The sequence below is a fragment of the Ranitomeya variabilis genome, chromosome 4 (assembly GCF_051348905.1).
Source record: "Ranitomeya variabilis isolate aRanVar5 chromosome 4, aRanVar5.hap1, whole genome shotgun sequence".
Lineage (NCBI taxonomy): Eukaryota > Metazoa > Chordata > Amphibia > Anura > Dendrobatidae > Ranitomeya > Ranitomeya variabilis.
Window position 1 is genome coordinate 694,675,095 of NC_135235.1, and position 24,478 is coordinate 694,699,572.

Below are 24,478 nucleotides of genomic sequence, written 5' to 3' on the forward strand. Positions count from 1 at the left end.
AAATTTATTGGTTATTTTAAATTTTTTGTGGAAATTCAAAAACTGAAAAGTGGGACGTGCAATATTATTCAGCCCCCTTAATACTTTGTTGCGCCTCCTTTTGCTGCGATTACAGCTGCAAGTCGCTTGGGGTATTTCTCTATCAGTTTTAAACATCAAGAGACTGAAATTCTTGCCCATTCTTCCTTGGCAAACAGCTCGAGCTCAGTGAGGTTTGATGGAGATCGTTTGTGAACAGCAGTTTTCAGCTCTTTCCACAGATTCTTGATTGAAGTCTGGACTTTGACTTGGCCATTCTAACACCTGGATACGTTTATTTGTGAACCATTCTATTGTAGATTTTGCTCTATGTTTTGGATCATTGTCTTGTTGGAAGACAAATCTCCATCCCAGTTTTTATTATCGGACAACCAAAAAATAAGTGAAAGAGATTACCCTGTTGTCCGCAGTCTCTCCAACATAAGGGAGAGTGTTCCTGGTTTATATGTGACAATCTGATGGGAGTGAGATACCATCTTGTCATTATTTTAAAATAGGATTCATGGAACGCCATTGAAGATTTTGCTTTGTTTTGGATCATTGTCTTGTTGGAAGACAAATTTCCATCCCAGTCTCAGGTCCTGTATTTGGCATTGTTGACAATAAGTTCCCTTTTGGTTTCATGTGAGCAGAGCACCTTCTTCCACATGTTTGGTGTGTCTCCCAGGTGGCTTGTTGCAAACTTTAAAAGATACTTTTTATGGATATCTTTGAGAAATGGCTTTCTTCTTGCCACTCTTCCATAAAGGCCAGATTTGTGCAGTGTACGACTGATTGTTGTCCTATGGACAGACTGTCCCATCTCAGCTGTAGATCTCTGCAGTTCATCCAGAGTGATCATGGGCCTCTTGGCTGCATCTCTGATCAGTCTTCTCCTTGTTTGAGATGAAAGTTTAGAGGGACGGCCGGTCTTGGTAGATTTGCAGTGGTATGATACTCCTTCCATTGCAGTATGATCGCTTGCACAGTGCTCCTTGGGATGTTTAAAGGTTTGGAAATCATTTTGTATCTAAACCGGCTCTAAACTTCTCCACAACAGTATCACGGACCTTCCTGTTGTGTTCCTTGGTCTTCATGATGCTCTCTGTGCTTCAAACAGAACCCTGAGACTATCACAGAGCAGGTGCATTTATACGGAGACTTGATTACACACAGATGGATTATATTTATCATCATTAGGCATTTAGGACAACATTGGATCATTCAGAGATCCACAATGAACTTCTGGAGTGAGTTTGCTGCACTGAAAGTAAAGGGTCTGAATAATATTGCACGCCTCACTTTTCAGTTTTTGAATTTCCACAAAAATTTAAAATAACCAATAAATTTCATTCAACTTCACAACTGTGTTCCACTTGTTGTTGATTCTTCACCAAAAAGTTACATTTGGTATCTTTATATTTGAAGCATGATATGTGGGAAAAGGTTGAAAAGTTCCAGGGGGGCCGAATACTTTCGCAAGGCACTGTAACTATATAGGTTACTTCGGCTCCAAATGTTTTTATTGTTTACGTTGCACATCAGTGAAGAAAGGATTTCAAGATTCAAGGCTTTACCGGTCAGGAGTTTTTGTATACTGTCCTTTAGCATAATAATAAGGACCAGTTCAGAAGAGGGTAAGTTGTATTTAGATTTTATCTCACTGAATGTGAGGAATTTAATCCCATTGTGAATATTCCCAATTCTCTGTGATTGTATTCAGGGCCCCGGCTGAAATAAGCCCCTAGAATACCGGCACCTCCGGGGAGGAGATTGTATGTTTGCATGACCCCTGACTGCTATCAGTTCGGCAGTTAGCTTGTGCTCCTGTGAGTCTAACAGGGCGCAGTGCTTTCCTTTCACGGCTACTCTGTGAAGTAACAGAGCTAGTCTATACCGCCAAATAGTGCCGCCATTCACTAGCAGCAGGTTCTCCTGCACGGTGGACCCCGGGCTGCGAACGCACCAATAATAATAAACATCTATATTTACTCGGTGCGTTCCGCTAGCCCTAACATACACAGATAGGAATAATAGAGGGAAATATTGGGGAACAATACATGTAATATTGAGATGGATCCAATCATTGTTTTATAAAAAAAAATCTACTTATAAAACGAACAAAGCTCCGCTCCATACACACACGGCTCTGCTCAGTACAAACATGGCTCCTGTCCATACACAAACAACTCTGCTCCGTACAACCTGTACACAGGCGGCTTCACTCCATATATCTCTTAGGCTACGTTCACATTAGCGGCGGGCGCCGCATGCGTCATGCGCCCCTATATTTAACATGGGGGCGCATGGACATGCGGCGCACTTGCGTTTTGCGCCGCATGCGTCGCTGCGGCGCCTGCGTCGGGGCGCAGTGGACGCAGCAAGTTGCATTTTTGCTGCGTCCAAAATCAATTGAAAAAACGACGCATGCGGCGCAAAACGCAGCGTTGTGCATGCGTTTTGCTGCGTTTTTGTTTGCGTTGTGCGCTGCGGCGCACAACGCAAATGTGAACGTAGCCTTACACATACGGCTCAGCTACATCCACACTGTAAACCCCTCCTGACCCCACACATAAACTTCCCCTCATCCATCCAGCACCATGACAACCAGCACAGCAGAGTCCTGCATACACTGAGGCCCCTGATCATGTGACCCCCTGACTCCTCCCCTCCTGTGACCTCATCACAGGTCCTGTGCACACAGAAAAGCCAAATATGTGGGTTGAGCCTAGACCCCCGGAATTGACGTCACACCTGGAAGGAGCCCATACACTCTAGGTTCTACCCATATATGTGGAGTGCGGCTCTGCGGGTGGAGGTAGGTGCTGGAGGCTCCATTATTCTCTATGTGGAGTGCGGCTCTGCGGGTGGAGGTCGGTGCTGGAGGCTCCATTATTCTCTATGTTGAGTGCGGCTCTGCGGGTGGAGGTTGGTGCTGGAGGCCCCATTATTCTCTATGTGGAGTGCGGCTCTGCGGGTGGAGGTCGGTGCTGGAGGCTCCATTATTCTCTATGTGGAGTGCGGCTCTGCGGGTGGAGGTCGGTGCTGGAGGCTCCATTATTCTCTATGTGGAGTGCGGCTCTGCGGGTGGAGGTCGGTGCTGGAGGCTCCATTATTCTCTATGTGGAGGTCGGTGCTGGAGGCTCCATTATTCTCTATGTGGAGGGCGGCTCTGCGGGTGGAGGTCGGTGCTGGAGGCTCCATTATTCCCTATGTGGAGTGCGGCTCTGCGGGTGAAGGTCGGTTCTGGAGGCTCCATTATTCTCTATGTGGAGAGCTGCTCTGCGGGTGGAGGTCGGTGCTGGAGGCTCCATTATTCTCTATGTAGAGTGCGGCTCTGCGGGTGGAGGTCGGTGCTGGAGGCTCCATTATTCTCTATGTAGAGTGCGGCTCTGCGGGTGGAGGTCGGTGCTGGAGGCTCCATTATTCTCTGCGTTATGGAAGATGAGTCTATGAGAGAAACGTATTCAGCTGCCGACTCTGAAGAAGAAACTGCTTGTTGTCTGTGGCCTAAATATATAGGTTTTATTAGTAGATGTAAAGAAGAAAACTAAATAGTGTAAAATAATCTCATATGTTTCCCTTATTATCTCCGGTAATTGTATTATTACACAGGATTTTTATGATATTACATCGGCTCATCTTCTCATTCAGGTCTCGGATCTTCTCAGTGAAGATCTTTCCATAGAAGAGAATTTTTTTGGCTTCTCCATCAAAGATGGATATGGACAGAGACAAGATGGCGGAGAGGATATTACACCTCACCCTAGAGATCCTCTTCCGGCTTACTGGAGAGGTGAGAGATTCTGATGACGTCACATTACATCATTCTTATCTATGGGAATAACAGATGGACAGAACTGGAGAGGTGAGGACTCTGGAAATGTCTGTAGTGAGATTTATTAATGTGTCTCTCCATAACCAGGATTACACAGTGGTGAAGAAGACCTCTAGTGAGCGCTGTCAGGACCCTGTGTCTGAGGGATGGGGAAGACCCCTGAGCCCAATCACGGGGCCTCCACCTCACCCCCTGATACATAAGGACATCAATGACCTGAAGATCCTAGAACTCACCTACAAGATGATTGAGCTGCTGACTGGAGAGGTGACACTGCTGGGAATGCTGGGACATTATACAGTAACGCTATGAAGGGATCGGGGGGATGACGGTATCATTGTATGTGTCAGGTTCCTATAAGGTGTCAGGATGTCGCTGTTTATTTCTCCATGGAGGAGTGGGAGTATTTAGAAGGACACAGAGATCCGTACAAGGACGTCATGATGGAGGTTCCCCAGCCCCTGACATCACCAGGTAATAGACAGGACTAAATACACACGGCCTATAATTATCTGTATGTAAAGAATGAATTCAGTCCCTGTATGTGTTTCCTCCAGATCTATCCAGTAAGATGACAACACCAGAGAGGTGTCCCTGTCCTCTTCTTCCACAGGACTGTAAACAAGAAGATCCCAGTGTTCCTCACAATTATCAGGTAGATGGAGAGAAGGTGTCAGGAGATCTCCCCTATGATGTGTAGACGGTTGTGAAGGTCTTGTGCTCAGTCTTGTTTTATCCCCCAGTATTATATGTTTTATACTTGTGTAATGAGAACAGTGGAGATGGCAGGATTAGAGCTGACCATAGATGTGACTTCTCCATCTGTCTGTGACTTTTACAATATTTGTTTCAGGGTGAAGATCTGACCCATATTAATACTACAGAGACACATGTGAGGGGTGATGAGCGGTGTAAAGAGGAGATTCCTACATATGACTACCCAGGTGAGTAGTAACCACTAAGTATAGAGAAGTAAAGAAGTAGTTCAGTCATGTCACACTATCCCAATGACTGGGTATTGAAAGCTCTTTTCTATAGAGCTTACAATCTGGGAAATCCACCTGCCAACATAAATTAGGAGGCACTGACCATTACCTGTCCAGGTCTGTAAACTACAAAGCCAAATGACAAAGACAAAAGAGCACCACGCAGTCATAGAGTCCAAACATAGAACAACACTTTATTGGATAAAATTATACATATAACAACCAGAGAGTTAGTGTTAGAAAGGGCTAAAAGATGACAAAAATGCCAGCAGCAACATGTGAACAATAAACCAGCCCAAGGTACGGCGATCCCCAGCTGCAGATAATTTAAAGTATACTATAAAAAGGTGGTATATAGTGCAATTCGTAGAGGCACAGCCCCACAGGATAGCAGAACTTCATCCAGAGTACATGGAAGAAATGTAAATAAACCAGTGATTATTCAGGTAAAGGCACATAAATGAACTACTACACATCACCTGGTAATAGCGATCCCGTGGTAAACCTCCGCAGTATGGGGACCCCGATCCACCCCGACGCGCGTTTCAGTTAGGATACCTTCCTCAGGGGGCGCGTACATAGAATGGGCATAGAGGAGTATATATAGGAAACCCATAATGGAGACTGCACGCCACCGCAACACACTGCTTCCGCCCAGTCCAGCACGCCGAACGACGACGACCGGAAACGCATGGGGCCCCATGTGATCCGGAAGTACGTGTGCGGCTGTCAGAGAAGGACGGAGCAGTAACAGAGCAGCGCATGCGCCTAAAGTGATCAGTGCGTAGACGCCATCTACAATAGGGGCAATGGGAAGGGCAAACAGAAGCGTTTAGAAGCAACTATTAGCGTAGAAGGACAACAAGGAGATATGCAGATATAACAGCATATCAAATAAAACATACGGACAAATGCAGTTATAAAAATGAATTGTACAAAGAGATAGACACATTGGCCAAGAGGAGACTGTGACCACTTTACATAATATAATATATCAAATAATAATATAAAATACAATGACCATAAACAAAACAATATAACATGGTACAGTCCCACAAGGCACATGAGCATTGATGATAGCATCATAAAAAGTAATAACAGTACTAACAGCTTGTCCGCATATGTCCCCTACACCCCAATGGGGAATAAAAGAACCCAAACGATGGCTTTATCAGGGTAGGGAAAAATGACAAAAATAGCAGTCCATCAGCTTCAATTTCCATGTCACATAGTCCAGATGAGTTCCAAAAGCACAATAACCAATTCAGTATAGCGATATGGGAATCCTAAGTAATAAAAACGTGAATTAAAAACAGAACAACAATAAAAGAAAACAAAATGTGCACAAATTGCAAGAAGGCACACTAAGCACACCAGTGCAGCGACTACAGGAAGGGAGCATAACTAATGTTCTCATTCAGACCTGCAGGGTATACGGTATTGAGGGACCAAATCCAACGTGTTTCCAGTTGGCCCAAACGGTTAAACAAATTCCCGTCACGGATATTAACATTGAGCATATCTATACCCCGCACCCTAAAAAGGGAACTGTCACTATGATGTTTAGTCCTGAAATGTCTCGGGATTGTTTTGAGGCCAAATGACAGCGTAAGTAGACTGTGCTGACAGGTTAGAAAATCACTTGAAGAAAAATATTATAATGGGCCTGTAAGAGAAATCAGAGGGTAACGATGCTGTTACATTTGTAAAGGCGATTCTGACGTCCCAGTGTGGTCATTGTCACTCCTGTGGCACGGATGCCAACATGGTCAATGTCCCGGCCAGTCGGCGATCTATCTTTTCCCTGTTGTGCCTTCCTGCTTCTCTAGGTCTGCGTACACTTGCTCCGTTTCTTAAAGGGGCAGTGCTCGCACTTTGGGAGTTGCTTCAGCCAAAAGCTGGTAGGCATCAGGTACAGGTGCATCTCACAAAATTGGAATATCATCAAAAAGTTAATTTATTTCAGTTCTTCAATACAAAAAGTGAAACTGATATATTTTAGAGTCCTTACAAGCAGAGTGATTTATTTCAAGTGTTTATTTCTGTTAATGTTGATGATTATGGCTTACAGCCAATGAAACCCCAAAAGCCATTACTTCAGTCAATAATAATAATTAACGAAAAACACCTGCAAAGGCTTCCTAAGCTTTACAAAAATTCCCTTAGTCTGTTTCAGTAGCTCCACAATCATGGGAAACACTGCTGACTTGATAAATGTCCATAAAGCAGTCACTGACACTCCACAAGGAGGGGAAGCCACAAAAGGACATTGCTAAAGAAACCGGCTGTTCACAGAGTGCTGTGTCCAAGCAGATTAATGGAAAGTTGAGTGGAAGGTAAAAGTGTGGTAGAAAAAGGTGCACAAGCAACCGCGATAACCACAGCCTTGAAAGGATTGTTAAGAAAAGGCAATTCAAAAATTTGGGGAAGATTCACAAGGAGTGGACTGCTGCTGGAGTCATTGCTGCCGTATACCTGATCCTAGCACCACAAATAGCAGCAGCCGGGGAACGTACCTACGTTGGTTCTAGACGTCTCGCGCCAGCCGGAGAACTAACTAACTCTAGAAGGGAAAAGATAGACCTTTCTTGCCTCCAGAGAAAAGACCCCAAAAGTTGGATACAAGCCCCCAACAAATAATAACGTTGAGGTAAGAAGAAAAGACAAACGTAAGAATGAACTAGGTTTTTAGCAAAGAGAGGCCCACTGACTAATAGCAGAATATAGTAAGATGACTTATACGGTCAGCAAAAACCCTATCAAAATTTCCACGCTGGATATTCAAGAACCCCCGAACCGTCTAACGTCCCAGGGGGAGAATATCAGCCCCCTAGAGCTTCCAGCAAAATCAGGAATCACATTTCGAGCAAGCTGGACAAAAAATAAGAGCAATGCAAATAACCAAAAAACAAGAAAGCAGGACTTAGCTTATTTTGCAAGAACCAGGACCAGCAGACAGGAGCAAACAGAAAGGAACTGATTACAACGATGCCAGGCACCAGACTGAAAATCCAGGAAGCTTAAATAGCAACACCCCTGGACTAACGAGCCAGGTGGGTACCAAGCTGGGGAAAGAAACTCAAAGTGTCATGTCGCTAGTGACCACGAGGGAGCCAAATAATCCAATTCACAACAGTACCCCCCCCTTAAGGAGGGGTCACCGAACCCTCACCAAGACCACCAGGACGATCAGGATGAGCAGCGTGAAAGGCACAAACCAAATCGGCCGCATGAACATCAGAGGCGACCACCCAGGAATTATCCTCCTGACCATAGCCCTTCCACTTGACCAGATACTGAAGCCTCCGTCTGGAGAGACGAGAATCCAAGATCTTCTCCACCACGTACTCCAACTCGCCCTCAACCAACACCGGAGCAGGAGGCTCAACAGAAGGAACCACAGGCACAACGTAGCGCCGCAACAAAGACCTATGGAACACGTTGTGAATGGCAAACGACACCGGAAGATCCAAGCGAAAGGACACTGGATTAAGGATTTCCAAAATCTTATAAGGACCGATGAAGCGAGGCTTAAATTTAGGAGAGGAGACCTTCATAGGAACAAACCGAGAAGACAGCCACACCAAATCCCCAACACGAAGTCGGGGACCCACACCGCGGCGGCGGTTGGCAAAACGCTGAGCCTTCTCCTGTGACAACTTTAAGTTGTCCACCACATGATTCCAGATCCGCTGCAACCTATCCACCACAGAATCCACCCCAGGACAGTCAGAGGGCTCAACATGTCCCGAGGAAAAACGAGGATGAAAACCAGAGTTGCAGAAAAATGGCGAAACCAAAGTAGCGGAACTAGCCCGATTATTAAGGGCAAACTCAGCCAATGGCAAGAAGGTCACCCAATCATCCTGATCTGCAGAAACAAAACACCTCAAATAAGCCTCCAGAGTCTGATTTGTTCGCTCCGTTTGGCCATTAGTCTGAGGATGAAAGGCAGACGAAAACAACAAATCAATGCCCATCATTAGCACAAAAGGATCGCCAGAACCTGGAAACAAACTGGGATCCTCTGTCAGACACGATATTCTCAGGAATGCCGTGCAAACGAACCACATTCTGAAAGAACAAAGAAACCAGATCGGAAGAGGAAGGCAGCTTAGGCAAAGACACCAAATGGACCATCTTGGAAAAGCGATCACATACCACCCAGATGACAGACATGCCCTGAGACACCGGAAGATCTGAAATGAAATCCATGGAAATGTGTGTCCAAGGCCTCTTCGGGACAGGCAAGGGCAAGAGCAACTGTCATGATTCCCAATGGCAGAGGAACAGGGAAAAAACGGACTAGCTCTAGGAAGATGGTATCTTAGGTAACCGTGATGCTGAACCTAACACGCAACTAAAAGTAGCCAGGGGGTGTTCCTACGTTGTTCCTAGACACCTCGCGCCAGCCGGAGATCTAGCTACCCCTAGTAGAGGAATACACAGACCTGGCTTGCCTCCAGGGAAACCCCAAAAGTTATAGTAGCCCCCCACATATAATATCGGTTAGGTAAGAGGAAAATACAAACGTAGTATGAATATAGATTCAGCAAAGTGAGGCCCTCTAACTAGATAGCGGAAGATACAAAAGAGGACTTCACGGTTACCTCAAAACGCTAAACAGCCATCCAGAAATTACCTTAGCTCCGTTATCAACTCATGACACCGGAGTAGTAATTTCAGATCACTAGAGCTTCCAGCAGCACAAGAAATATAAATGCATGCTGGACAAAACCAATAACAAAAAGCCAAAGATTCAACTTAGCTGAATTGCAGACTTGGAGCAGGTAACAAGCAACAGAGGAGGTCTGGTAACATTGATTGCCGGCACTAGAATGACTGAGCAGCCAGCCTAAGTAGGAAACTCCCAATTGCCTGATGGAAACAGGTGCACTGGGAACAGAAGACAAAAGTCAGCCAGTACCACCAGTAGCCACCAGAGGGAGCCCAAAAACAGAATTCACGACAAGCAACCCGCTGGCACGAGAACAGCAAGGCTTAGCTCGAGCACAAGTCCCACAGGACTGCACAAATGACCGCACATCCCGCGACAAGGAAGGCCACCAAAAGGACCTAGCCACCAAATCTCTGGTGCCAAAAATCCCCGGATGCCCTGCCAACACCGAGGAATGAACCTCGGAAATGACTCTGCTGGTCCATTTATCAGGAACAAACAGTCTGTCAGGTGGACAAAAGTCAGGTCTACCAGCCTGAAATCTCTGCAACACACGTCGCAAATCAGGAGAAATGGCTGACAAGATTACTCCCTCTTTAAGAATACCAGCTGGCTCTGAGACTCCAGGAGAGTCAGGCACAAAGCTCCTTGAAAGAGCATCAGCCTTCACATTCTTTGAACCTGGTAAATACGAGACCACAAAGTCAAAACGGGAGAAAAACAATGACCAACGGGCCTGCCTAGGATTCAGGCGTTTAGCAGACTCGAAATACATCAGATTTTTGTGATCAGTCATGACCACCACACGATGCTTAGCACCCTCGAGCCAATGACGCCACTCCTCAAATGCCCACTTCATGGCCAGCAACTCCCGATTGCCAACATCATAATTCCGCTCAGCAGGCGAAAACTTCCTAGAAAAAAAAGCACATGGTCTCATTACAGAGCAACCAGGGCCTCTCTGCGACAAAACGGCCCCTGCCCCGATCTCAGAAGCATCCACTTCAACCTGAAAGGGAAGTGAGACGTCAGGCTGGCACAAAACAGGCGCCGAAGTAAACCGGCGCTTCAGCTCTTGGAAAGCTTCCACGGCTGCAGGAGCCCAGTTAGCAACATCAGAACCTTTCTTGGTCATATCCGTCAAAGGTTTAACAATGCTAGAAAAGTTAGCGATAAAACGGCGGTAGAAGTTAGCAAAACCCAAGAACTTCTGAAGACTCTTAACTGACGTGGGTTGAGTCCAATCATGAATAGCTCGGACCTTGACTGGGTCCATCTCCACCGCAGAAGGGGAAAAAATTAAACCCAAAAAGGGAACCTTCTGTACTCCAGAGACACTTTGAGCCCTTAACAAACAAAGCATTCTCACGCAAAACCTGAAACACCATCCTGACCTGCTTTACATGGGAGTCCCAATCATCAGAAAAAAACAGAATATCATCCAGATAAACAATCATAAATCTATCCAGATACTTCCGGAAGATATCATGCATAAAGGACTGAAACACTGAAGGAGCACTAGAGAGCCCAAAAGGCATCACCAAGTACTCAAAATGACCTTCGGGCGTATTAAATGCACTTTTCCATTCATCTCCTTGCTTAATGCGCACAAGGTTGTACGCACCACGAAGATTTATCTTGGTGAACCACTTGGCACCCTTAATCCGGGCAAACAAGTCCGACAACAGAGGCAAAGGATGCTGAAATTTAACAGTGATTTTATTCAGAAGCCGATAGTCTATACAAGGTCTCAAAGATCCGTCCTTCTTGGCCACAAAAAAGAATCCCGCACCAAGCGGGGAAGAGGATGGACGGATATGCCTCTTCTCCAGAGACTCCTTGATATACGAACGCATTGCAGTATGCTCAGGTACAGACAGATTAAATAATCTTCCCTTAGGAAATTTACTACCTGGAATCAAATCTATAGCGCAGTCACAGTCCCTATGAGGAGGAAGAGCACTGGACCTGGACTCGCTGAATACATCCTGATAATCAGACAAATACTCAGGAACTTCCGAAGGAGTAGAGGAAGCAATAGACACCGGCGGGGAATCACCATGAATTCCCTGACAGCCCCAACTTGACACAGACATTGCCTTCCAATCCAAGACTGGATTATGGGTCTGTAACCATGGCGGACCCAAAACGACCAAATCATGCATTTTATGCAGAACAAGAAAACGAATCGCCTCCCGATGTTCAGGAGTCATGCACATGGTTACCTGTGTCCAAAACTGCGGCTTATTTTCCGCCAATGGCGTAGCATCAATACCTCTAAGAGGGATAGGATTTACCAACGGCTCCAGAACAAAACCACAGCGCTTGGCAAACGACAGATCCATAAGACTCAGGGCAGCACCTGAATCCACAAACGCCATAACAGGGTAGGAAGACAATGAGCTAATTAAAATCACAGACAAAATAAATTTAGGTTGCAAATTACCAATGGCGACAGGACTAACAACCCTTGTTAGGCGTTTAGAGCATGCTGATATAACATGTGTAGAATCACCACAGTAAAAACACAACCCATTCTGACGTCTATGATTTTTCCGTTCATTTCTAGTCTGAATTCTACCACATTGCATTAAATCAGGTGTTTGTTCAGACAACACCACCAGACGATTAGTGGCTTTGCGCTCCCGCAAACGCCGGTCAATTTGAATAGCCAGCGCCATGGAATCATTCAGACTTGTAGGAATGGACAAGAAACCCACCATCACATTCTTAATGGCTTCAGAAAGGCCATTTCTGAAATTTGCGGCCAGAGCACACTCATTCCACTGAGTAAGCACGGACCATTTCCGAAATTTTTGGCAATACACTTCAGCTTCATCCTGGCCCTGAGAAATAGCCAGCAAGGCTTTTTCTGCCTGAATTTCAAGATTGGGTTCCTCGTAAAGCAACCCGAGCGCCAGAAAAAACGCATCAATATTTGCCAATGCCTGATCTCCTGGCGCTAACGAGAAGGCCCAATCCTGAGGGTCGCCCTGCAAGAAAGAGATAACAATTTTAACTTGCTGAGCTGAGTCTCCAGACGAACGGGTCTCAGAGATAGAAACAATTTACAATTATTCCTGAAATTCCTAAACTTAAATCGGTCTCCAGAGAACAGTTCAGGAATAGGTATTTTAGGTTCAGACATAGGACTACTGGTAACAAAATCTTGAATGCCCTGCACACGAACAGCAAGCTGATCCACACTAGTAATCAAAGTCTGGACATTCATGTCTGCAGCAAGCTCAAGCCACTCAGAGGTAAAGGGGAGGAAGAAAGAGAAGGAAAAAAAAAAAAAAAACCTCAGAATTTCCTTTCTTATTATCCCACTTCTGCAATGCATTAAATATTCACCTTCGGCCTGGCATACTGTTATGACCCCAATGGCAGAGGGTCTCAGAAGTTATAACCAAGTCTGCAAACACAAAAAACCAGCTCACAGGGCAGTGGTAACTAGGCTGACCGTATACCTGATCCTAGCACCACAAATAGCAGCAGCCGGGGAACGTACCTACTTTGGTTCTAGACGTCTCGCGCCAGCCGGAGAACTAACTAACCCTAGAAGGGAAAAGATAGACCTTTCTTGCCTCCAGAGAAAAGACCCCAAAAGTTGGATACAAGCCCCCAACAAATAATAACGTTGAGGTAAGAAGAAAAGACAAACGTAAGAATGAACTAGGTTTTTAGCAAAGAGAGGCCCACTGACTAATAGCAGAATATAGTAAGATGACTTATACGGTCAGCAAAAACCCTATCAAAATTTCCACGCTGGATATTCAAGAACCCCCGAACCGTCTAACGTCCCAGGGGGAGAATATCAGCCCCCTAGAGCTTCCAGCAAAATCAGGAATCACATTTCGAGCAAGCTGGACAAAAAATAAGAGCAATGCAAATAACCAAAAAACAAGAAAGCAGGACTTAGCTTATTTTGCAAGAACCAGGACCAGCAGACAGGAGCAAACAGAAAGGAACTGATTACAACGATGCCAGGCACCAGACTGAAAATCCAGGAAGCTTAAATAGCAACACCCCTGGACTAACGAGCCAGGTGGGTACCAAGCTGGGGAAAGAAACTCAAAGTGTCATGTCGCTAGTGACCGCAAGAGGGAGCCAAATAATCCAATTCACAACACACACCACATTGATGAAGTAATTGATGCAAAAGGAGCCCCAACTAAGTATTGAGCACATCTACTGAGCATACATTTCAGTAGGCCAACATTTTCGATTTTAAAATAATTTTTCAAGCTGGTGTTATAAGGTATTCTAACTTACTGAGATAATGACTTTTGGGTTTTCATTGGCTGTAAGCCATAATCATCATCATTATCAGAAAGAAACACTTGAAATAGATCACTCTGTTTGTAATGACTCTATGTAATATGTGAGTTTCACTTTTTGTATTGAAGAACTGAAATACATTAACTTTTTGATGATTTTCTGATATTGTGAGAAGCACTTGTATGTAAAGCACCCTCCTTAGGCTGCCGTCACACTATCAGTATTTGGTCAGTATTTTACATCAGTATTTGTAAGCCAAAACCAGGAGTGGCTGATAAATGCAGAAGTGGTGCATATGTTTCTATTAGACTTTTCCTCTTTGTTCCACTCCTGGTTTTGGCTTACAAATACTGATGTAAAATACTGACCAAATGCTGCTATTGTGACGGCAGCGTTAGTAGGGAGGTGCCTGAACAACTCCTGTATTTTCTCTACTTAGTCTGTGTATGTAAGTAGTATGTAGCCAGGTCCCTGGTCCATAACCTGTTCCTGATTCCCATGTTGTCTAAATATGTTCCTGAAACCTGTGTTGATTGAATTAGCACCAGTGTCCTTCCTGGCTTGTCTCAAAATCTGCACTGTTTGAACAAGGATCAGTGTCTGTCATCTGGGTGAGCCAGAATCCATACCATCTGTATATTCTCCTATAGCTGGTTTACCAGTATCCAAATCCTGTACTGCCCGTGACTCCGAATCCATGTCCTTGACTGCCATCCTGACCCATTGGGTGAGCTTCTACAGTACCAGGGACTGCCCAGGACTGTTACCCGACGGCTATCTGCTGTACAAGCCTAACTCCATTATGAGAAGCTCTAGCAAAAACCAAGTAGCCACTCCTGGTTCTTCAACTATCGTCGAGCAGGAGCCTAATCCCTGGCTGCCCCTAGCGATAGACCCTCTTCTAGCTTGAGAAGACACCAAAGAGATCACGCCAGCTATCCTTCCAAGAGAACACCAAGAAGGAACTAGTTGATTACAAGTACTTCCAACCAGACAAAGGGAAATAGTAGAACTATCACCGGCTCCTTGCTGAAGCGACTAAAGGAATTTAAACATCCAGCAAAGGTGTGTTAATCAGCAGTAGTGAAGATCACTGCTAGGTCCTAGAGGGAGAAGGATATCACTTTGCAACAGAGATACAAGATCCAGAAATTGCCTGCAGAGCTCAGCGCAATGACCTTCTGTAGCCGGATCCAGAATGACTGACTGATGCACCCGTGACAGTACCCTCCCCTTGTATGAGTTGCCTCCGGACACTCAGGACCTGGTTTTTCAGGATGAGGCATGGAACGAACGAACCAGCCTAGGGGAATTCACCTCTGATTGAGAAACCCACATCCTCTCTTCTGGACCATAACACCTCCAGTGCATGAAGTACAACAGGAAACAACGCTGAAGATGGGAATAAACAATCATCAAAATCTGGAACTCCAAATTACCATCAGTAAGGATTGAGAGCGACAGCAGGGAGATGACTCAAGAGGTTCTACATATTTATTGAGTAAAGACCTGTGGAACACCTTGTGGATCTTAAGAGCCTGAGGTAACTCAAGAAGAAAAGCTGCAGGGTTAATGACAGTGGTTATTTTAAAGGGACCAATAAACCTAGGTCCCAGCTTCCAGGAAGGGATCTTCAACTTCATATTCCTGGTTGATATCCACAAAAAGTAATTCACATTTAGGTCTGGACCTGTCGAGTGTTTCCTGTCAGCAATACATTTCTACCTGTCTCCCATGATCCTCAAATTACTCTGAGCCCCTTGCCACACAGAGGAGGAAGATAAAGCAAAACGTTCCTCCTCAGGAACTCCTGAAGCCCCCTCCTTCACTAAAAGTACCAAACTGTGGAAGGAAACCGTATGCACAAATAAATAGTGACCTGCCGGTAAATTCTTGGCAATGATTATTAATATCATACTCGGCCAACGGTAAGTAAGATGCCCAATCCTCCTGGTTTTCAGCGAGAAAACACCTGAGATAAGCCTCTAAAATTCTGATTAATGCGTTCGGAATGTCAATGCAACTGAGGATGGAAAGAAGAGGAAAAGAACAGCTGCACCCCAGTCGAGAACAGAAAACTTTCTAGAACTTGGAAACAAATTGGGTCATCCGATGTAACACAACATCGGAGGGAACACCGTGAAGCTTCATGATCTCATTATCAAAAACCTGAGCGATAGTCTTAGCATTCAGAAGCAGCGTCGGACTGGAGTACCTTGGGCCCACCAGAGAAAAATCATTCTTGGGGCCCACCATGCAGCTTAAAAATACCACACCGGATAGATCCTATATACCGTATTTTCCGGCGTATAAGACGACTGGGCGTATAAGACGACCCCCCAACTTTACCAGTTAAAATATAAAATCTTCTTAAAAGTCGGGGGTCTTCTTATACACCGTATGTCGTCTTATAGTGTCGGTGAATATGTGCCTTTTTGGGGGGGGGTGATCCTGATGACGACGAGGGGGCGTCTCACAGGAAAGTGAGTATCCCCCATTACCTTATCGTAGCGCTGCAGCGTGGGGTCTCTGTGCTGGGAGGGGCGGCTGTGCTGCGGGGCGGCGGCAGCTCCTCTTCTGCAGTGTGGGGCGGCGGCGTATCTTCATGCAGTCGGGGCTCCTCCGGCATCTCCTTAACGCCCGGAGGCCCCGCCGGCAACTCCATCGGTGCAATGCGGGGGCCTCCGGGAAAATGGCCGCTGCTCAGATTCAGATCTCGTCCCAAGATCTCGGGAGACGAGATCTGAATCTGAGCAGCGGCCATTTTCCCGGAGGCAGCTCAATAGGTGCGATGCGGTGGCCTCCGGGAAAATGGCCGCTGGGGGCTGCACATGCTCAGATTCAGATCTCGTCCCGAAATCTCGGGACACGAGATCTGAATCTGAGCAGCGGCCATTTTCCCGGAGGCCACCGCATTGCACCGATGGAGCTGCCGACGGGGCCTCCAGGCTTTAAGGAGATGCCGGAGGAGCCCCGACTGCATGAAGATACGCCGCCGCCGCCCCACAGCACAGAGGCCCCACACTGCAGAAGAGGAGCCGCCGCCGCCCCGCAGCACAGCCGCCGCCGCTCCCAGCACAGAGACCCCACGCTGCAGCGCTACGATAAGGTAATGGGGATACTCACTTAACTGTGAGACGCCCCCTCGTCGTCATCAGGACCACTAACCCACCATATACACCCGGCGTACAAGACGATTCCTGGCGTATAAGACGACCCCCGACTTTTAAGAAGATTTTCAGGGGTTAAAAAGTCGTCTTATACGCCGGAAAATACGGTACTACACCACACAGGAGAGCTGACAGATCCTCTATATACTACACCACACAGGAGAGCTGACAGATCCTCTATATACTACACCACACGGGAGAGCTGACAGATCCTCTATATACTACACCACACGGGAGAGCTGACAGATCCTCTATATACTACACCACACGGGAGAGCTGACAGATCCTCTATATACTACACCACACGGGAGAGCTGACAGATCCTCTATATACTACACCACACGGGAGAGCTGACAGATCCTCTATATACTACACCACACGGGAGAGCTGACAGATCCTCTATATACTACACCACACGGGAGAGCTGACAGATCCTCTATATACTACACCACACGGGAGAGCTGACAGATCCTCTATATACTACACCACACGGGAGAGCTGACAGATCCTCTATATACTACACCACACGGGAGAGCTGACAGATCCTCTATATACTACACCACACGGGAGAGCTGACAGATCCTCTATATACTACACCACACGGGAGAGCTGACAGATCCTCTATATACTACACCACACGGGAGAGCTGACAGATCCTCTATATACTACACCACACGGGAGAGCTGACAGATCCTCTATATACTACACCACACGGGAGAGCTGACAGATCCTCTATATACTACACCACACGGGAGAGCTGACAGATCCTCTATATACTACACCACACGGGAGAGCTGACAGATCCTCTATATACTACACCACACGGGAGAGCTGACAGATCCTCTATATACTACACCACACGGGAGAGCTGACAGATCCTCTATATACTACACCACACGGGAGAGCTGACAGATCCTCTATATACTACACCACACGGGAGAGCTGACAGATCCTCTATACACTACACCACACGGGAGAGCTGACAGATCCTCTATATACTACACCACACGGGAGAGCTGACAGATCCTCTATATACTACACCACACGGGAGAGCTGACAGATCCTCTATATACTACACCACACGGGAGAGCTGACAGATCCTCTATATACTACACCACACGGGAGAGCTGACAGATCCTCTATATACTACACCACACGGGAGAGCTGACAGATCCTCTATATACTACACCACACGGGAGAGCTGACAGATCCTCTATATACTACACCACACGGGAGAGCTGACAGATCCTCTATACACTACACCACACGGGAGAGCTGACAGATCCTCTATATACTACACCACATAGTAGAGATGACAGATCCTCTATATACTACACCACACGGGAGAGCTGGCAGATCCTCTATATACTACACCACACGGGAGAGCTGACAGATCCTCTATACACTACACCACACGGGAGAGCTGACAGATCCTCTATATACTACACCACATAGTAGAGATGACAGATCCTCTATATACTACACCACACGGGAGAGCTCACCGATCCTCTACTTGATGGCAGTCAGTTATAAGGGTAGGTAAGCAGTACATGCAAGAGATGTAGAAACTAGATTAGCACATAATACAGCTGGTCGAAGACCAGTCAGAGTTTACCTGAATTTAGTAAATGAGGGATTGGGCAGCCTGGGGAGATGATGGTGTCACGTCGAGCGCCGTTTCGCATGACTGCTTCTTCATAAAGGGGGGCGTGATGGAGACTAGGTAGGGGAGTAGGTTTTTATATCCTAAGGGCGGGTGTAAAGTAACTAGGAGGGCGGAGTGGTAAGCAGAGGGTGGGAATGGGGAGATTGTCAATGGTCTTTGTTCGGCGCCAGGGTCCAGTTGGATACACCCCCAGCACATGTGAAGTCAAAGGAGAGGGCGGGGTTAAGTGCGTAGGGTGAAGGAGTTGCGGAGGTGTATCTGGCAGTGGTAATGGCGCATGCAGCCGGTCAAAGCTCCCACAGCCAAGGGGATGTCCGGTCCTGCGCCTCATGACACGCAGTGGAGCGCACCGCGTGTCATGGAACTGGCGCTGATCGGAACTCAGGTGGAGATATGAGACCGGCGCATGCGCACTAGCCAGAAGGAGAGGGCTTGTGAGCGTGACAGACACAAAGTATAGTACCGCCCCCTCCATTCATCCTTTTCTCCGCGGCCGTGGATGAACAGTAAGCAACAAAGAAGGGGGAAGTAAAATGGGAGGATGGAGGAGAAAAGGAAATCATGAGGGTAAGGAGGGGGAAACTATATCTTTTGAAAAGAGGACCGGTGCCATTATGTGCGCCATGTGGAAAAGGACAAATAAGGCTAAGTGCGGTTAAAGGCCAAAAAAGAGAAGGGTTTAAGAGGTGGGTGCTGAATTGGCCTTACAAGCTGAAGGTGAATATGTTTAGTAAAAAATATTTGTAATAATATGGATGGGCGAGTGGAAATAGAGGGGCTTGAAAGGTGCTAAAAGGAAAATTATGAAAAGGGAGCAAGTTAAAGAAATTGTGTGGAGAAAAAATAAATGAAATAAAATAATATCCGTAATTATAAACACATGGATGGAGTGAAGGTGCTGTGAGATGGAATATTACATAAAGATGGAGTGTCCATATAAGTCCCTTGTGTAAAGAAATTTCCTTTTCTTGTCCTCTCAACTTTATTTCCCAGCTGGGATGATTTTTCTTGAAAAGAGCCGCCAGGAACCGACCATTAGGGCTGCGTCAAAACAGGAGACAGGAAGGAAGAAACGGTCCATACACCAATCCTTTGGAGAACAAGTGGCCCAGAAAGGAAAGCCTAGGATACCTACGGGTAAGTTAAAAATGATGATGGGGTAAATATACAAATGAAATGATAAATAGTTAGGGGTGATGAAGAGGGAAAGAAGATAAAAAAGAATTAATTAAAACCTAGCGACCAATTAAAACTTGGATTGTTGTTATTATTATTAGGAAACGATGTCTGCTATAGGAAGGAAACAAAATCATAATTTTCACTCAGGCGAAAGGGTGTTATAGTGTTCAGGCCGTGTTTCCTATAAAAAGGAAGCAAAGCCATGATTTTCATTTAGACAAGAGGGTGTGATGGTGTTCAGGCGGTAGATCCATCTACTTTCTTGTTGCGCTAATAATTTGCTTAAGTCCCCCCCGCTGATGCCCAGGTCAATTTGATCTATGGCTTTAAAAATAAGGCCTCTTGATTGGGAATTGTGGTGTGTTTTAAAACGACGGGGTAGGGTTTTAAGTAGAGAAATATCTTCAATGGTCTTAGGTTTCTCTATGTCTCTAATGTGTTCCCTCACCCTAATTTTGAGTTCCCGCGTTGTTAAGCCAATATACTGTATATCAAATTGCAAGGGCAAGTTGCATGGTATATGACCCCTTGGGTGGAGCATGTAAGATGTTTTCTGATGGTAAATGATTTTGATCCATCAGAATTGGTAAATTTTTTTGGCCTTTTTTAGGTTAATGCATGCTTTACATAAGCCACAGGGAAAGAAGCCTTGTAGTGGAATTGAGCATGTTGAATTACTTGTGGAATCATAGTGGCTATGAACCAGTATATCCCTGAGATTGCGGCTTCTTTTTGCCACCATTAGTGGATGTGGAGGGAGACCTTGTTTTAAGACCGGATCTGTCATAAGGATGTGCCAGTGCTTATTAAGTATTAGCCTTAGGTCTTTCCATCAATTGTGATATGAGGAAATAAATCTTACCTGGCCATCTTGGGAGCGCGCATCCTTGTGCCTAGGGTATAGTAGTTGTTCTCTTGGGGTTTTTTTTGCCTTTTTATAGCCAAATCTGATGGACCGTTTGCTATAACCTCTGTCATAGAATCTATTTGTCAAGTCAAGGGCTTGTTTTTCAAAGTCACCACTTTCCGAGCAGATCCTCTTGGCTCTTAAAAATTGGCCAGTTGGAATATCCTTAATGGTTGCTGGTGGGAGGGAAGAAGTGGCGTGTAGAAAGGAGTTGGTTGAGGTGGGTTTTCTGTATAAATCTGTTGCAATCATCCCATTTGGCATTGTAAAGATTTTTAGGTCCAAAAATTCCAGGTCCTTGCCAAACTTGTAGGTTAGTTTTATGTTCTGATTATTTTGATTTAGTTTGTCCGTGAGGAGATGCAAATTGTCTACCGTACCTTCCCAGATGAAAGGGATATCGTCTATATAACGCATCTATCCCTGGATGCTTTGTATCTCCCCAGTGTCATCTCCCTGGAAAATGGTCCTCTCCCACGCCCCCAGAAACAAGTTGGCATATAAGGGGGCACAAGAGGCTACCATGGAGGTCCCCTGGGTTTGTAGATAAATTTTATTATTAAACGTAAAAACGTTATGGGTGAGAATAAAATCTAGTAGGGCCAGAATCCAATTAGCCAGAGGGGATGCCAGGTTGCTCATTTGAAGATACCACAATATGGCTTTTAGGCCATCTTCATGCCTGATGGAAGTATATAATGATTCTACATTGGCAGTTACCATCAGCTTATGGTCTTCAAGGTATATATAATCTAGTCTTTGTAGTGCTGCAGTGGTGTCTTGTATGTAAGAGGGAAGAGTGGTTACCAGTGGTTTCAGGTAATAAGTCACAAATTACCTCACACAGGCCGCCGTTGCCCGATATTATGGGTTTCCCTGGCAGATCTAGTAGGTTTTAGTTAATCTTGGGGACCAGATATAAAGTTGGCAATTTGGGATGAAGATTCTTGACATGTTCCAGCATTTTTTAAGGAACAATTTCCTGGTCAAAAGCTTGATTATGAAAATTTGAAAGGGGATTTGTGAGTAGTTTTTTGAAGCAGTCAGGTTCATTTAGCAGTCTCAAAGCCTGCTTTTCATACAGGGGGTTGGCCATATGACTAGGTTTCCCCCTTTATCAGCAGGTTTGAAGACTACGTCAGGAAGAGACTGTAATTTGGCCAGAGCCAATCTCTCCTCCTGTTTCTTATTGGATGCCCAGAATGCAGATTTTTGGAGTGTTTCTATCTCAGATGTAACAATTTTGATAAAGACCTCTATAGCTGATACCGTGCTAATGGGGGGAAATTTTTTGCTTTTGCTAAATAAATTGTGGGGAAAGTTACTGACCTCCAAGGTGTTCTCTTCCAATAGAGCTTCTAGATTTCTTAGAGCTTCTCTCTCATCGGCAGAGGTAAAGATGTCGTGGTTCATGTTTTTATTGTGCAAATTTTTGAAAGACAATTTTCTGGCAAAGAGATGTAGATCTCTTACCACTGAAAATGTATCTAAATGACATGAAGGGGAGAAAGATAGACCTTTTTCCAATAAATTGAGTTGTGCATTTGACAAAGTGTGTGAAGATAGGTTAATTACCTTTTGGTGTTCTCCAAAGTTTTTAGCTGATTTGGACTTTGTAAAAATGTCAGGTAGGCGCTTCTGAGTCTAGTGCTTATTGATTCATTATTCGATGCTTCATTGTCACTTGCCGAGGTATTCATGTCCGACTTTGATTGAGCTGAACTTTCGGACTGAGTCCTATGGTGAGATGTTGCAGGTTTGGAATTTGGAATTGTCTTGGTTTGGTCTTCTCGTTGTCTTTTTCTGTTGCCAACGGTATACTTTGTTACTATCATAGTCATTTAGATCTCTTTGGTATTTTTAAGTTTACTTTGTGATATCTCACTTTCCCATTTGTCAAGGTCTTTATTGATGTCAACTAATATTTTATCAAAATCCTCCACCGGTAGGTCTTTCACTAGTGTCCTTTCTAATTCTTCAATATTTTCATCAATGCTCTTTAGGGAAAGAGTGTTTTTGTCAATAATGAATAGGATAAAATCTAAAGAGCAGGTGGTAGCTGCTGAGGTCCACCTCTTGAGCTGGACCTCATCTTTAAAGTCAAATGAAGGATGAACTTGTACCCTCAAACCACGTGGAACGATTTGTTGGTTCATATAGTTCTCAAGAGAGGATTTGTTCCACCATATTTTGGTCTTCTTGTATAGAGCATTCCTATATAGTCGAATTGTTTCCTTAACAGTTTTATTAGTATCCGAGGAAGGGGTGGAGGTCCCCTGTCTGAAAAAATGTGATGCCTTAGACTGCCAGGAGCGTTCCCTGGCTTTGAAATCCATTAGAGTAAAGTTGCAGATAATCTGTTTACTAAGCACAGAGATATTTATTAATCCCATAATCCAACAATTAAATTGGCAATAGCACTTCGATCATGGATGCTTACAAACGTTTACTTAATAAGGTATGAAGTGACTAGAAGATAAGTGAATACATTTTTTTTTTTCTATTAACATAATGTTAAAAACAGATAATATTATATAAAAAGACAGAAAGATGTAATAATGGGACCCCCAAAACAAGTCAGGGCGTGACACTTGAAAAGTGATGGGCGCCGAACAAAGACCATTGACAATCTCCCCATTCCCACCCTCTGCTGCTTACCACTCCGCCCTCCTAATTACTTTACACCCGCCCTTAGGATATAAAAACCTACTCCCCTACCTAGTCTCCATCACGTCCCCCTTTATGAAGAAGCAGTCATGCGAAACGGCGCTCGTCGGGCGCAGGACGGGACACCATCATCTCCCCAGGCTGCCCAAGCCCTCATTTACTAAATTCAGGTAAACTCTGACTGGTCTTCGACCAGCTGTATTATGTGCTAATCTAGTTTCTACATCTCTTGCATGTACTGCTTACCTACCCTTATAACTGACTGCCATGTAGTGGTCTCTTTGTACTTTATGCTCATGATTATAGACACCACAGCAGAGATGTAACTTATTGCACTTTTTCTGTAGCCTGTGTTAGTAACTTAATCTTTGGCAGTTTGGGCACTTTGTGGGATGATCATTACTGTCGTTTCTTCTGGTCAGGGTTCCCTTTTTTTTGGTAAGGATTGTGTAAGGAAACAATGAGACGCCTTATCGTGTCCATCCATTACAGCAAGTCCACCTAACCAGCCTATAGGGCCGCTTTCCAGTTGCTGTGAGATCACAAAACCATCACCCTTCAAGTGTCATGCCCTGACTTGTTTTGGAGATCCCATTATTACATCTTTCTGTCTTTTTATATAATATTGTCTGTTTTTAACATGTTAATAAATAAAAATTATTTTTTTTTCTTCACTCATCTTCTAGTCACTTTATACCTTATTAGGTAAATGTTTGTAAGCATCTATACATACATCTCTACATACTGCACCACACAGGAGAGCAGTAATATAGGTCCAGTGTGTGTAGTAAACTACTTACCGGTGGCCATATTCCACTGCAATGAAGAAGACAGAAGAACGACACAGCGGCAGAAGACGGCGACTGCTGCATATTTTATTACACACAGGGAAGCGGTATCATAGCTTTCTGTTGGGGGCGAGACATTGTTTTTGTTAGTACGATTTTGGGATAGATGTGGTTTTCATCACTTGCTATAGCTTTTTTTGTGGAATTGTGGCGAACAGAAAAAAGTACATTTGGTGTTCTTGAGTTGTTTCTGTTTATGGTGTTTAGTATGAATTGCAGCCAATCAGTGTTTACTCTGCT

At 45.0% G+C, this 24,478-nt stretch overlaps 1 protein-coding gene across 1 annotated transcript in view; it reads left to right on the plus strand.

The window, feature by feature from the left end:
• Positions 1–2,745: 2,745 nt before the first annotated feature.
• The window catches only part of LOC143767645 (uncharacterized), a 74,525-nt gene continuing 52,792 nt past the window's right edge, over positions 2,746–24,478 (plus strand). The window contains exons 1-7 of the mRNA XM_077256094.1: positions 2,746–2,836; positions 3,673–3,814; positions 3,944–4,123; positions 4,207–4,330; positions 4,414–4,511; positions 4,710–4,800; positions 19,631–19,774. Coding sequence (XP_077112209.1) covers positions 3,737–3,814; positions 3,944–4,123; positions 4,207–4,330; positions 4,414–4,511; positions 4,710–4,800; positions 19,631–19,774 — 715 coding nt within the window. The 5' untranslated portion in view covers positions 2,746–2,836; positions 3,673–3,736. The remainder of the gene's footprint in view (positions 2,837–3,672; positions 3,815–3,943; positions 4,124–4,206; positions 4,331–4,413; positions 4,512–4,709; positions 4,801–19,630; positions 19,775–24,478) is intronic.